Source organism: Syngnathus acus, chromosome 13 (assembly GCF_901709675.1).
Source record: "Syngnathus acus chromosome 13, fSynAcu1.2, whole genome shotgun sequence".
Lineage (NCBI taxonomy): Eukaryota > Metazoa > Chordata > Actinopteri > Syngnathiformes > Syngnathidae > Syngnathus > Syngnathus acus.
In genome coordinates, this window is record NC_051098.1 from 13,593,776 (window position 1) to 13,608,411 (window position 14,636).

General features: G+C 46.6%; 1 protein-coding gene across 7 annotated transcripts; it reads right to left on the reverse strand.

Annotated features, from left to right (window-relative positions):
* Window positions 1-19: 19 nt before the first annotated feature.
* Window positions 20-14,412, reverse strand: synrg (synergin, gamma). Of its 7 annotated transcripts, XM_037268147.1 has the most exons (25): window positions 14,332-14,412; window positions 13,338-13,378; window positions 12,682-12,851; window positions 12,413-12,540; window positions 12,200-12,305; window positions 12,024-12,135; window positions 11,440-11,802; window positions 10,959-11,172; window positions 10,888-10,928; window positions 10,180-10,260; window positions 9,916-10,112; window positions 9,480-9,719; window positions 9,269-9,408; window positions 8,919-9,034; window positions 8,781-8,843; window positions 7,179-8,069; window positions 3,966-4,481; window positions 3,680-3,843; window positions 3,548-3,601; window positions 3,306-3,402; window positions 3,083-3,231; window positions 2,133-2,243; window positions 2,021-2,059; window positions 993-1,025; window positions 20-662 (listed from the first exon to the last, which is right to left on the reverse strand). In XM_037268147.1, exons 1-25 carry the CDS (start codon window positions 14,364-14,366, stop codon window positions 531-533), a joined length of 4,233 nt encoding a protein of 1,410 aa, XP_037124042.1. In that variant the 5' UTR covers window positions 14,367-14,412; the 3' UTR covers window positions 20-530. The 7 variants fall into 7 exon arrangements, with proteins under 7 accessions (XP_037124042.1, XP_037124041.1, XP_037124045.1 ...); XM_037268146.1 differs by having other exon boundaries at window positions 10,888-11,172; XM_037268150.1 differs by lacking the exons at window positions 10,888-10,928; window positions 10,959-11,172.
* Window positions 14,413-14,636: the final 224 nt, after the last annotated feature.

Below are 14,636 nucleotides of genomic sequence, written 5' to 3' on the forward strand. Positions count from 1 at the left end.
ACAAAAAAAATACAAGAAATTCAAACTGCTGCACTTGTTTATTTACATTCACATAACTCAAATAAATTACATGCCCAAATAAATCCCATCCTCCGATTAGCTAAAATGTACACCAGCTAAATACCCAGGGAGACATTCAAAACGAAAAAGCAAAAATAAATGTGTCTTCCAGCCAAGAAGAATTTAAAAACATGGAAAGTGACATTTAAAAGAAGAACACATTCAAGTCAGCATCTGTTTTGTTACATTCCAGTTACCAGATCAGTGGGCTAGTGGTAGTGTCCGCCCTGAGACTGGAAGGTTGTGGGTTCAAACCCCAGCCGGGTCATACCAAAGACTATAAAAATGGGACCCCTTTTTTCCCCGCTTGGCACTCAGTGTAAGGGGTTGAAATGGGGCGTTAGATCACCAAATGATTTTATTTTTTTTTTAACTTCAAGCTTTTGACAGGATCCAGTCACAAAGAGTAAAATGGCCGCCAGTGGACGTGACTACATGAATAAATTAACAAAAATGTGAAAGTTGGTCACTCAAAGCAGGTCGGGCAAGATGAGACCCGGCGGTTTGGGCTCCACGCAGTTGATCCAGAAGTTGGCGCAGCTGGCGTGATACTGGTGCCCGCCGTACACGAGCTTGAAGTTGTCCGTCTCCGAGTTGAACGCCTGAAGAAGAGGAGGAGGGAACATTGCATTACACCCTTACATTTTTTTTTTTTTTAAAGAAAACTTTGGAAAAGTTCAAAAATGTACCATCATAGTATGTGTAAATATTCTCTCTACACGTATGTATTTATTTGATCTTCTTTTATTTTTTTCCAAGCCTTGATTTGGGTCTCAAACAAAATACGGTTTCAAACCAGTTCAGTCCTAGAGTTACGATTTCAAAATACGTTTCAAGTAGGATTTCAAACATGGGTTTTCAAATTGGGAGTTCAAATCTACAATATGGAAGCAGCTGAAGCTATTTTAGAAGAAATTCAAGTCGATATTTACCATGGACTTCCGAACACTTTCTGGAGTCAACGCCTGAAATCACAACACAGTCAACACAGGAACACGAAAAAGGAGGAGGAGGAAACACCACGATCCTGCAATGTCGCCTCACAGCCAAAGCACGACCACCACTAGACTAGAAAGCTGGTCTGCAGACTTGGTGAAGCAGCATGTGGCTCATTATTCACGTCCCCTCCAAATGAAAATGCCAAATGGCCATAAAGTGTGAATCCATCTTGTCAGTGCGAGATCCAATAAGGACGCTCCCATTCCACTTGATGAAAGAAGATGAATGAGTGCAGGAAGAGACACTAAGAAGCTAGTCATGTTATTTGCTCGACATTGGCTCTTTTAGAAATTGTCTTATTGTTTTTTGCCTTTTTGCGTACATACAACCCCCCCTCCAACAAAAACAAGCCAGCAGTCCACAATGGCAAGTGCGCTTTGTCTGGCTCCTCACCTTTCAAGACTTTGTGCTCCCGTACAGAGCGAGCAGACAACAATGACCCACATTGATTATGCGCTAAAAGCACCCCGCCGACTGCTGATTGCTCAATGGCTAACATGGCAACAGTTACTAAGGCGCAATGTCAAAGCTTCAGATTTCTCCGACTGCTGCAGTGACGGGCCTCACTTGGCATTTCTACGCTGCGGCAGAGAGGAGGCGAATAGAAATGTCATCAAGTTGAATAAATGAAGGAACCCTGGAAAAGATCCAAAATGGACGCTCTGAAGCAAAACTTGAGTTCATTTAAATTTGAGGGCTGAATTAAAAAATGAACAAATAGTTCGCAAAAGGAGGTTTTACCAGAAGTCATATGGATTTTCTTTTTTCATTTTGGGAACAAATAAGAGGCCACATCCACACTAAACAGAGCCACACAACAAAGAATAACTGGAAGCAAGTTAAATAAGAGCCAATTTAGCCGCCCCCACCCACACGCACATCCCGCCACACCAAGCTCATCCACTAGAGAGAAACACCTAACCCCCACCAGAGGCAAAGAGTGCAACCACAATTCTCATACTCGTTTAAAAAGACGTCCCAGCGTGCTTGCTTCTTTCATCTGCAAACACGTCCCACAGTCAGACACTCGCAACGCTGCTTGTGCGTGAGTGTGTGCGCATGCGTGTGCCAACCTTGCTGCGAGAGTCCACATTGAGCAGGCACACGCCGCACGCCAACTCCTTGGCGTTCTTAATGCCGTGCCGCAGAATGCAGGAAGTGAAATCCAGAGAGCTTTCATCGGGCTGCGCAAGACACAACAAAAAGCGACTTAAACCAACACGTCGTCACAAACAATATTGTGAGCCCCAAACGCTCTCGGCTTTGCCCATCAATACGCGGCTGGAGATGAGTTTAGACTCCATTTGCCGCTCTGCATGGATGAGCCCGGCCAATCTTGTCAGGTCTTCTGCTCTGTTTACACACAAGCGCTTAATAAATCCATGACTGTATTGTCGCTCCCGCTGTTGTGAACACGAAAAGAATCAATGGCGGATCGATCCGGAGTTAACGGAGCGAGCGTGCACGCGGCGGCGCGTTGGCTAAAAAATTCCATTACGTTATCGGCGGCCTTCTGTTCGGGAACACGTAATTGTTGCTGCTCTATTGGCAGCGTGTGCGTGGGCGAGTGTTGAAAGCGGAGGCGAGCGTCGATCTGGCAGAGACGGACGGACGGGATGGAGTCGCACGTGTTGCAAGCTCCAAGTCATTTTGTGGCGTCGTCTGAATTTGAACCCAGGCTATTTTATTTTTATTTTTTTAAATCAATTCACCTGTTGAAACGTAAATGACAGCCTGCATAGCGTCTCCCTTGGTGGCAATTAAAACAAGAAGACTAAATTCCTCAATTAGGCCGATTAGCCGTTTCCTCAATCACTCCTGATTCGTTTCAAATTACACTGAAGGATTTGTTTACGAGCGGTGCCGTCGGAGAAAGCTTCGGTTTTGGGACATTGTGGTAAAAGGCCGAGGGACAAATTAAATGTAGAATTAAAAAGGAACATTAAGTGACCATCATGACTCAAGTCAAGTTAGGCGATTCCAAGTGGAGTCTGAACAATGTGTGCAAGCGGCGTGGTCTCACCACGAGCTTGGCAAGCGACATGAAGCTGGTGAGGTTGTTCCACACACGGCTGATGTCCTTCAGCAGCTGCTGCAGCTTCTCTGAGCACACCGCTGTGGCCTTGACGCCCAGCTCCACCCGCCTGGTTACGCGGTAGACCTCCACCACACCTGACGCAAAACCACGCACGGGTCGTTAGCGTAAGCCTTGTAGCATGGAGGCGTGCGTGGGCCGGCGCGCTTACCCAGAAGATACTCCATGCCCTGGGCGGACTGGATGACCTCCGTGCACACGGAGGAGCTGCTGATGCTGTTCAGCGTGTTGTTGGCTTTGGTGATGACCTTTGAGTAGAAAGACCGCATTATTAAAAAAAAAAAGCATACACCATGAATTCTTCAGGTGTAACATTAACAGTACACAGGATCCCTCCAGTGGTACATGAAAGTATCACCTAATTAATTTGTGCAAATCAAATGTCGTACAAACCTCAAGAGCACTTTCCAAACACCTCTGCCACTCGTAAGCATAGCGCTCGCTCTCCTGCAACGTCACAAAATAAAGGTGTCAGTCAAAAGATTAAAAATAATAATGAGAATATCGAGTGGTTGAGATGTTCACCTCCACCTCCCCCGTCAGATCCTTGTACTTGTCCCGGATAATGGGCAAGGTGGGCTTCTCGCTGAGGGTGCTGGAACGGTCTCGGAAGGGCTGCTCTGGAGGCAGAGATGCGGGCGGGCGAGACATCTCCTTCTCGCCCAAGCTGTGACTGCGCTTGTGGGAGCCTGAAGGTCAGACAAGCGAGAACTTTTAATCAAGTTCAAACACGTGACTGGCTTGATTTGGTTGCTTTTGAAAAATGGGAATTTTTTGAGCTTCAGACAATCTAGGTGGAAAAAAAGCTCACCTTGAACAGACAAGTCAAATGTGGCCAGCTCGTTCTTGATCATCTCCTCGCTGGATTTGACTTTGGGCTGAGCGCTGGCCTTCAGGAAGTCAGACTTGCCAAACTTGGGCTTGTCTCCCTGGAAGGCGCCAAAGTCGTCCGCGGTGTCGCTCAGGCCGGCCTCTAAGCCGGTCTCAGGAGGCGAGTCGGGCTTCTCTGAACCGGTTCCGGCAAAGTCCCCAAAGTCGTCTTGGTCTTCACCGCCTTGCCGTTCGCTGCCGGTGAAGTCGGCGAAGTCTTTGAATTCGTCATCCTCTGCTTGGAGGGACGAGGCGATCTCGGCGGACGAGACGCTTTCCGGGTTGACTTCAGCTTTTAGAGCGGGCGTGAAAGGTGGCGGGGCGGCAGTGGCGCCAACGTGGCCCTGCGGCTTCTGGACGTCGCCGGTGCCGCACTCCTCCCGGTCCGACCAGTCGTAATTGGCCAGGCTGCTGAGGCCCGAAGTCCCAAACGGGTCGAATTTTATGTCGTCTCCCTCTGCAAAGACAACACAGACATCCATGGCAGCGCGTGACAAAAATAAAATCGCTATCCTATGGTGTTGTGTCTTCTGTTTCAATGGTACGAAGGAGAAGGAGGTAAAGGTATTATCATAATTTGCTTTAGCTTTGTCTGGCGCCTCTGACTGTATATGTTGGTATTAAAATAGCAGACTAGTTCATTGTGATCATGTTAAATGTGTGGGGGGGGAGGATTTCATACACGAAGAGCTTTATCCACCTGTTTTCTGAGTTTGGTCACATGACTATCGCAAGCTGAGCCGTGATTGGTTGTAACCTGAGCAACTGTGATGTCATTTTCAGTTGACAGCGAGTGGCAAAATGGACGTCGGCCCCTGAGATGGAGGAAAAAAACGGGTGGATTTTGCTGGTTTCTTCGTATTCCAAAAAAACGCAATATTAATCAGAATATCATGTTTTCAAGAACACAAAGAAAATTTTTGACTCGACTTCCCCTTTAATCGTTTATTCAAATTTGAGTTTCAGGCCTAGTTCAGGGTTTGTGTTCAGTGTTGGGATTTAAATTATACATGACCTAAATCAGGTCATTGGTCATTGTGAAAAATGTCAATACAATCTATAGTAGATATAAAAATAACATAAAATGTAGCAATAAAAAGCCTACCCTGTAATAAATTAACAATAACACACACGCGCGCGCACGAGCACAGCAGCATATATTTAAATGCTGCCCAATATTTTTTTGTAGCGTCCAAAGCAGCCCCAAAAAAAGCAATTTGTGAAATTGACAAGGATCTAGTGCTGCATGTGAAACATTGAAAGGAAGAAGAAGGAAAAATAAGACGGCACCCATTTTTGAGCCATACCAAGAGGAATATTTATTACCACAACATGAGAGAAGAGAAGAGAGCCAGAAAAGGTCACAAAGTAGAATTGAGGTCTATTGTTACAAGAAGAGCTTTTTGGCAAACTAACAGTGTAAAACTAGACTTCAGATTTGTTGCATTGTACTAGGGCATGCAGAGTCGGTAGCAAAAGGGCAGAAAAGGGAAGAAAAAAAAAAAAAAAAAAAAAAAAATGAAAAGCACAAAAGCAGAGTGAGAAGGCACATTCACAGACTCAAATCAGTCATTCGGAGAAAGAGGAGGTGAGCAGATCCATTCAACTACCAGGTTGGAAAGCAACGAGGAAACACTACGGGAAACCCTTTGAGGACTCAAAAAGACAAAAAAAAAACAAATTGCAATGCAGAGGCTGTAAATTGGTCACATTCTGTGCTTTTAAACAATTATGTCAAGTTGTTAAGCACTCAAAGGGTTATTGGAAAGCAGCCCAAAAACTGCAAAAAGGACATCCGAAAAGAAGATTTAAAGAGACAGTATCCTTTAGTGACGGTTTGGGAGAGTCGTCTTAGCGAACCTGGTGCTCTCGAAGAAACAAATTTCTTTGAATCGACCGGCTATCACAACTTGTGCCTCATCACTGTCATAAAAATACAATTCAGAAATCTGGTACATTCCCCCCCCACCTATCACATCAAATGGTATCTAGGGTGGTCTGTGTACTTGTCAATTTCACAAATTGAAAAAAAGGCAGCAGGAATAGCAACCAAGGAGCAAGGATGTGACGATTCAACCTTGAAATAAAAACAGTTTCCTTCTGTACACCGCATCGGAAGCCACTTGACAAAAGGAATACTGTCTCTTTAAGAGTACGTCGTCGAGTACGTGCGTGTTCAGAAACAGGCGGCGGTCAAACTGAGTTGAACAACACCAGATGCTCTGTGGCTCTTCAAAAAACTGCATTAGATAAAAATATATTTAAACGGAGCCACTACAGAAGGACTAGTGAGCGTCGTTGGAATGCAGCAGTGTTACTCTTTCTTTATGTCCTAAATGTTTTTATTTATAAGGCAATGACGATGCACAACTGGATTCAATCATCTTGTGTATGAAAAAAAATGAATGGCTGAGTGAGTGAGTGAGTGAATGAATGAATGAATGGGTTAGGCCCCTACTCACAGTTGTTTGCTGAAAAACTCTCCCGTGTGCTAATTTTCTGCTCAGGTCAAAGCCATGTCTAATATGGAAATGTTACTTTGGCGCCATCTTGCGGTGGCAATGATGTTGAAGTGAAGGAGGGCAGCTTGAGTTAGTCAGGCCATGAAATTCGTGTCTAATGGAAAAAAGTGCTGTGCCGCCATCTTGTGGTAGATATAGGAGATTAAATGATTACGCGAGATTTTTTTTTTTAAAGAAACCAAGGAAGAAAAACCTATCAGAGACAGAAAGTGTGAGACAGAGAATAGTTAAGACGACGTTCAAATCTTGTTAGCGGTTTTAAAAAAGCAATTTTCCTTTTTAAGTGGACAATATTAAATTATCACGAGAGGGGAGGGGGGTGGGGGGGGGGGGGGGGACAATGTGATGGAGCAAAAAATTCTACTAGAACCAACAGGATTTAAATGAATGAATAAATATAAATAAATAGATGGTTAGATAAATAAATAAATACATATATAAATAAATGAATGAATAACTAGGATGATGTTGGAATGGAGGATGGTGCTTAACATCCAATTTGATATGTTACAATATCATGAATATTTGAACATATCGTGTGTGCATGTGTGTAAGTGTATGTGTGTGTGCGTGTGTGTGTGTGCGTAAGAGTGAGAGGGCTCCTCACCAGAGCAAGCGCACTAGTTCCTCACCTGTAGCGGGCGGCTGGTGGGACGAGAGCCCAGTGAGATCCAGCGAGCTGTCCGACATCACGTGCTTCAAGTCCCCGCCCACGTCAGTGAGCTTCATGTCCAGCTGCACCGACAGCGCGTCCTCAGAGTCGTCCTTCCCGGCGCTGCTGCTCCCGATGGACGGGAGGTCCAGGGACTTGACTGAGGCGCAGTCTTCCTTGCCCTTGAAGGCGGCCACCTTGTCCACCAGGGTCTTTTCCGAGGCGCCGAGCGCCGTGCAGAATTTAGACGACTGGAAGTCGGCAAAATCGTCGCCGCTGTCCTTGGCGTCGTCGTAGGCCAGGCCGCCGCCGCTGCTGCCGCCGCCTTCTAAGGACAGCTGCTTGAACACGTCGTACTTGTCCAAGCTCTGCTGAGAGGCGCTCTCAATGCGGACGGCTGGGCTACTCTCGCTTTTGGGCTCCCCGCCAGAACTCCCGAACGCCATGAAGTCGGCAAAGTCGTCCTGCGGCGCCGCCACGGGAGCTTGAGCGGCATCTGAGGATGAAGCGCCATATAGGCCAAAGTCCCCAAAGCTGGGCGGCTTGGCGACGCCCGGTGGGGGCACCAGAGAATTTGCTAATGTGCCAGTTTGTGTGTCGGAGGCGGGCAGAGCGGAGGGTGCCATAGTGGAGAATAGATCCAGGTCTGCCATGTTGAGAGGGTTCTTGCCTTGAGAAATCGAAGCGGCTGGCGGCGGCTGCTGCTGTTGTTGCTGCTGCAAAGACTGAGAGTTTGGGAAAGCAGAAGGGAAGGTAGGCTGGAAGATCTTGGCCTGCTCCGAAGGCTCTAGTGGAGAAACGCTGTCTGCGGTTTTAAAGTCCGTGAAGCCGTCATCACTTCGGACAGACTTGAAATCGGCAAACCCCTCGCCTGCGGAGCAAAACACACAAAACAAACTTTGGGCGACGGAAAGAAATCTGAAACCCTCAACAAAGAGATCATCACACTGCACACTAGGGGTGAAACGAGTCCTCGAGTATATAAAATAAAAAATCTGCCTTGGGTTGGTGTGCATGGTCAGGAAGGAAGTCAAGTTTGCCGCTGCAACAACTGCTGCGTGGTCGGAACATGCCACCAGTGCGATGACGTCAATTCCAAAATTAAATTTGACCAGATAATCCATCGACACCAGACTGATGCTAGGCTAAATTATTCCTGGCAGCGCGTGGCGGTTAACTTGACTCGTCTTCCGACTAGATAGGATTCCCGACTCAATATTGGCCAAAGAAGATCTTGGCAAAACCGCACTCGTGTGCAAAGCAAAAAAAAAAAAAAAAAAAAAAAAAAACACGCAGAATACACTAGAAACGAGCACTAGTTCACTGCAGACTAAGGGCATGACTTACTGGACTTGTAAGACTGGGCCCCATTCCAAACTGTTCTAATGAAACGGGGAGGGGCAAAACAATTGGGATCAACAACGACGCTGTGGAAAAACAAAGTAGTGCTGACCTCGGCCAACTTAGCTTTATCTTTAAAAATAATTTCAAATACAAGGTAATGAAATGACGGCGTGGAAAGCAACTCATTCTTCGGTGATACTTTGTGTAAACAGTTTGAGACCCTCTACAAAATTCTTACCTAGTGGTTTCTTGTCTGTAGTGTTTTCTAAGTGTCTGAACACACTGTACTTGTCTCCTCCATCTAGATGTGAGGAGAAAATGCAATGTAAAATGCATTCAACAAATAGTAAGACACAAAGATTTCACAAACGTGTACCTGACGGAGGGAGCGTGACTTCTGAGGGCTGCTCCACAGACAGTTGCTTGAAGACGGCGTACTTATCAGAGGAGGCCGACGAGGCCCCGGATAGAGGAGTCAACATGGCGGGTGCGCTGAAAGACATCAGGGGTGGGTTTATCAAGGATGGCGAGAACTACAATAATTGAGATCATTTTGTTCCGCCTCATCGTCATCTCCATGTATAACTGCTTTTCCGTCTGTGAATTGACGGAGCCCCCGCTGAAATTAATTCCTTAGTAGCTGACCCAAACTCATTGTGATGCCGAGGAGCTTCCTCCAAGGTGGAAAATGATGGCTGACTGATTGAGTGAATATGAAAGTGTTACCTGTTTTGATGCTGTGTCGCCGTGCTGGCGGGGAACTTTGCGCTGGATTCGCCCTGGAAGTCAGCGAAGGCTTGGTCACCGGTTCCAGCCTTGGGCGCCTCCTGGAAGTCCTGGAAGTCGTCGTCTTCCACTTTGGTCCCCTAGAAGTGTTTGTATCGTTTTGTTAGCCTGCATCAGTGGAAAAACTGAGCACTGATAGGTGAAATGTTACCTGGGCCGGAGGGAAATTTGCAACGAAGTTGGCGGGTGCAGGAGGGGCCTGTGGCGCAGTCATGGGGGGGGGCATGACTGTCGGGGTGGGCATGGCCATGGACACTGGCGGGTGGGTCATCATGGGCTGCTGGTGCTGGGGCATGACGGGGGCTAAGGCCATAGCCAGGGCCGGCAGGTTGGGCACCGGCGGGGACGGAAACTGACTGAGGATTTCCACGTTCATTGCAGGCAGGCCGCTCTGAGACACACATACATTTTTTTATTATTTTTATTTACTTGTTTATATATTTATTTATAAATATCAACGTTGCAGTTTAACCAAATAATACATATTAAAAGGTTCATGACATAAAAGGTCATTTTAAAAAAAATACACATTTCATTAAATAAATACAAATTACATTTCAAAATTGCCATTGTGGCTCGAGTTTCACCTGAGCGACAGCGATCAGCGCCAGCACGGTGTAGAGCTCCTCCTTCGTCAGCATGCCGGGCGTCGTGCGGTTGGCCGATGCCCAGATTTGGCCCAAAGCTTCCCGAGGAAGACCCGACGACATGAGAAGCGGGTACAGCTTGGCCGTGTCGATGCCGGCCGGAGTCATACTGAATTCCAGAACTTTTTTGAACATCTCTGAGGCCAGAAAAGGAAGACAGTTTGACAAAATGTTCCCGAGTCAATTTGAACATTCAAAGCTCACCCGGGATGAGGCTATCGTTGTAAAGCCAAGCTGGCGGCATGGACTGCATGTGTTCTTGTTGTGGATACACACCAACGGCCCCTGTTGTAATCAAACACACACACACACACACACACACACACACACTGTTATTTGTTGAAGGAGAATACAAGTTTCAAGTTGCCAAGTCTCTTGGCAGCTGCTGGAATCCAGAACTGCACAAAAACCTTCTCCAGAAAGCTTGATGCAGCTGTGACACAAAAATAGAACGATCCAAAATATCCATTTATGGCCTATTTTTCTTTTTTTTAGCATAACACAGAAGGAAATAAGCTTGAAAGACAAGGTACTAGCGCACATGATTAGCAGCTTGAATGAACAGCCTCGGTGTTTGCCTTGACGATACAAACGAGGGGGAGGAAAAACACACAATGAAAAGTCGATGCGCATCCATGTTAAGCCAAAGCGGGCAGAAAGAAGCAGCAAGAGATTTCCTCAAGAGAAACGCTGGATGTAGAAAACCTGCAAATGAGTCAAGCGGAAAGGCTGTAAAGGTTTAAGATGAGAGTACCCGCATCCCCCCACTTGACAACCATCAAAATTATTCAAGATGTCGGATTGATTTGATTTGATTGCGGAAGAAAATGTGCTTTGAAAGCCAAGAGGGAAGCGGCACTTTTAGTGGCAGAAGAAGCTGCGGCGGTCTGGGAAGAAAATGGCTTCTCTCACCGCTGTGACCACCGCTCGGACGGGAGGCCTCGGGAGCGGTCGGGGCCACACCGGGCCCCGACACGACGGACTCGGGCGGCCTTTCCGTGACGAAGACCGACTGGAGACTTAAGTCCCCGGAGGGCGCGGCCCAGTTCCTGGACTTACTGCTGCTCTGAAACTGGGCGGAAACTTTAGCTCTGGGACTCATTTCCGTCAAAATCCGCCTGGGTTTAAAGGTCAAGTGCGCCGTCTTGCCGGCCGTGAGGTCGCAAGAGGAGAAAAGCTTCTCTTCCAGGGACGGGCCTAGAGGGGGGGCGAACGGGGAACAACATCAGCTGTCTTTTGACCAAGGCTGAGAGCACTGAGGAAACTGAGAAAATGGCTTTTGACTCGCAGCTCATCAGACGTGCTAGAGATTCAGACAAATGATTGTTATCATTGAAGGACGGGCTAATTAATGAACGCCGAGATTACAAGTGAGCTTCGACGCTGATGTTAGCTAGCAGGCTAGCCGATATGGTTTGCTAATTGACTCGGAGACAACACGACAGCGTATTTTATATACTGTACCTTGAAATGAAGTTTGTGAGCTGCTGTTGATGGCAGAGTGTGAAGGAGTGGCAGTGGGAATGGACACAGAGGAAGGGAGGGAAGGGAGGACTTGAGAGGAAAGGCGCGAGTCTGCCGAACCAACGGGACCCTGAACAAAGTCACTAAACTCCTCGTCCTCCTCGGGCAAAACGGTCGCGAGGGAGCCCGTCATGACGGTCCTGTGGGAGGAGGTTGCAGAGGAAGAAGAGGAGGAGGAGGAGATGGAAGAGGTGGGGCCTTGAAAGTCACTAAATTCATCATCGTCCTTGGACAAAGGTGGGAGGAGGGAGGGAGTGGCGACAGATGAGTGGGATGAAGATGGTGATGATGATGAAGTCAGGTCTGCAAAAGGAACAAATCGCGATGATGGAACACACACACAGACTTGTGCACGACAAATGAAGCAAACAGCAGTTCCTCCTCCCAGAAGGGGGCGCTGTAGTAGAATCATCTGCGTACGGATTTGACTTTTTCCCCCCCATTGGTGATCTGAGCCATCTGTTTGTTATCCAAATGAAATGTGGCCAACGTGGAGCTCAACTTTGACAAAGGTGAAGCTGTACCTGGTTTCTTGCTCTGTGACGACGGCGTGGGGTGCATCTTGGCGTCTCTGCTAAAACCGTCCAGGTTCCCCTTGATCGCCTCCAGGGCATCGTCCCGGCTCTTCTCCCCCATCTGTACAAAAAAAAAAAAAAAGTCAGTGACTGACTGGAAGCAAAAGCTGGCTACCGAATGTCACCTTGGGTTTGACGCTACTGAGCAGCCTGAGCTTCTGCTTCTGCTCCTCAAACTGTCGCCGTTTCCTGTCCTCCTCCAGCATCTTCTGCTGCTGCTCCAAACGCTTCCTACAAAAAACAAAACGGATCTGTAACACAGACAACTTAGAGAATGTAATTCTATAAATAGATGGAAGATGTTCGCAAGAGAGAGAGAGAAGGCGCGTTTCTCTTACTGAAGCTCCTCGGCCATTTGCTTCTGCCTGTCGGCGGTATATTGTGGGCCGGCAGGTCTCATGCCCATAAATTGGGGCCGACCCATGAACGGCATTCCGGGGGCCTGCATCCCCATCGCCATGCCGGCCTGTGACATGACATCACGCAATTAAATGAAGAATTCAATCGTTGTTTCATTACGATTAATTCATTGGGTAAATGAAGACAGTAAGCTGCAGAGGATAAAGAATAGGTGAGAATAGTTCTGTTGACTGTGTCCGGAACCCACCTGCATTGGCATGGCTCCTGGAGGCATCTGACCCCCAAAGTTGATTCCCATCATGCCTTGCATATTTGGTTGCATGACCTGAACCATTGGGAAACCCTGTTGCTGCTGCTGATGCTGCTGATGCTGATGCTGCGGCTGTTGTTGCTGCTGCTGCTGTAGGGGCACCAAGCCTGCACACAAAACAAAAAGGATAAATTGGTGTTTATTTACAGTATCTGAAATACGCCAGGGGTAGGGGGAAAAAAAAAAGTGATAAATGTATATATGTACAGAAACAATGTATTTGTACTTTTACTTTCCATCACTTATACGCACTGAGGGGGGAAAAGTTGATAAAAAAGTAGCTAACGACTTGGTGATTCAATTTGTCGAGCAGCTTGGTAAAGATCAGACCAACAAGAGGCCAATCTGTTTTTTCGACAGCTTGGAGCAAAACAAAGACGAGAGAGAGAGAGAGAGAGAGAGAGAGAGAGAGAGAGAGAGAGAGAGAGAGAGAGAGAGGGGGGGGGGGGAATCATCTGCAATGTTTGCCAGAGCAGACGTTGAGTTACATGATTGTCTACTAATTGTGCTTATTTCAGTTGCGAAAGGTGGCTGTTTTTGTTGTTTATATCTGTCAAAAATTTAAAAAAACAACAACATATATTGTGGCTCACCTTGCGGCGGTCCCAAGTTCCCTCCAACAGGATACATGAAACTGAAGGGGGAGAAAACAAAAACGGATTGTGATCTTTCCACCCACACTGGCTGGGCTTCAGTTTCACCTGTGCAGTATCATTGTCGTCCATTCATTCATTATTTACGGGGCTCAGGCACACAGCATGAAAAATATATGAAAATGATAGATGTCTTTACTCGGCAGTGAGCGGGTAAAACGTTCGTAGAGTTTTATGTGAGGTTAATCAGTTTAAAGTTAGCAATGGCTAAATTAGCAACAATACACCACCGGAAGTAGTGCGCTTGGTCTTCCAGAATAAAAGCGACACATATAACGCTATAAACTGTGAAAATGTTGCTACCTTGATCGTATTCTTGATATTGTTCGTAAATATTTTGTTTTCATTATTTGTATTCATCTTGATATTCTTTGTTTATGGTCAAAAAGGAAAAAAATGCTTCTTAACACCTGCTGCTATAGGATATTTTAGGTTATTTTTTACATGACTCGTGTTTTGTTGTATTCATCTTACTCTGTCAAAACAGACATTAGACTTTGTTCAATTCGTTGTTTTATTATTAACAGGACGTTTTGTTTCGAATATTACAGTACAGTATTGGCGTATTGTTTGAATAGCTCCCGCTATGGGCCCATGCATTTACGTTATTAAAGCGACATCACTCACATAACGTCATAAATACATGTCAAAGCTGGTTCGATTCGTGTTACTGTTCATTTAAAAAAAAAAAAAAAAAAAGTCTGTCTTGATTATCGTGGTCGATTCCTCCTGTGACAGAAGCCAGCTGCTAACGTTAGCTATGGCAACCAGCCATCTCGTCAGCTGGCTTCAACCACAAAACCTGCCGGTGTCGACGTCACTCTTAAGCCACCTCGGTGACCACATAGAGGCTAAGCGGTTGTAGGTTGTAGATAAATGTCGAAGAAAACATGACTAAATGGAGATAAAGAAGATTGTAAAGCCATTTGAGTACCTGCCGCCTCCCGATGATCCCGGCCGCAGCGCCATCTTGAGAAGGGCAGGAACAAGGCCGGAGTTGACGTCATTCTATACGTCATAAAGTGACATCCCCGCGTTTGGTCTCGCAGGCGCGTCCTAGTGTGGGTTGCTGCAGTGCACGCATTGACTGATAGGTGTCAGTGTTTATCTTTCCATCGGTAAATACAACCGAGGCGGCCATTGAGTGTCTCAACAAAGCAAGTTGCATTGTTGCCACCTGCCAGGCTGGCTAATAAAATGGAACAGTCGAAGCCAAACCTAAATTTGAAACCTTAACTC

Bases quoted from the DNA above. Each gene is read 5' to 3' on its own strand.
- synrg (XM_037268146.1), bottom strand. From the start codon at position 14,366: ATGGCGCTGCGGCCGGGATCATCGGGAGGCGGCAG. The intron at 11,803-12,023 runs GTACAGCTTCAC...TTCCTTTTGCAG, and splicing joins GTCACAGAGCAAGAAACCAG to ACCTGACTTCATCATCATCA. The intron at 1,026-2,020 runs GTATGAGAATTG...TTGTGATTTCAG, and splicing joins TGGGACGTCTTTTTAAACGA to GCGTTGACTCCAGAAAGTGT.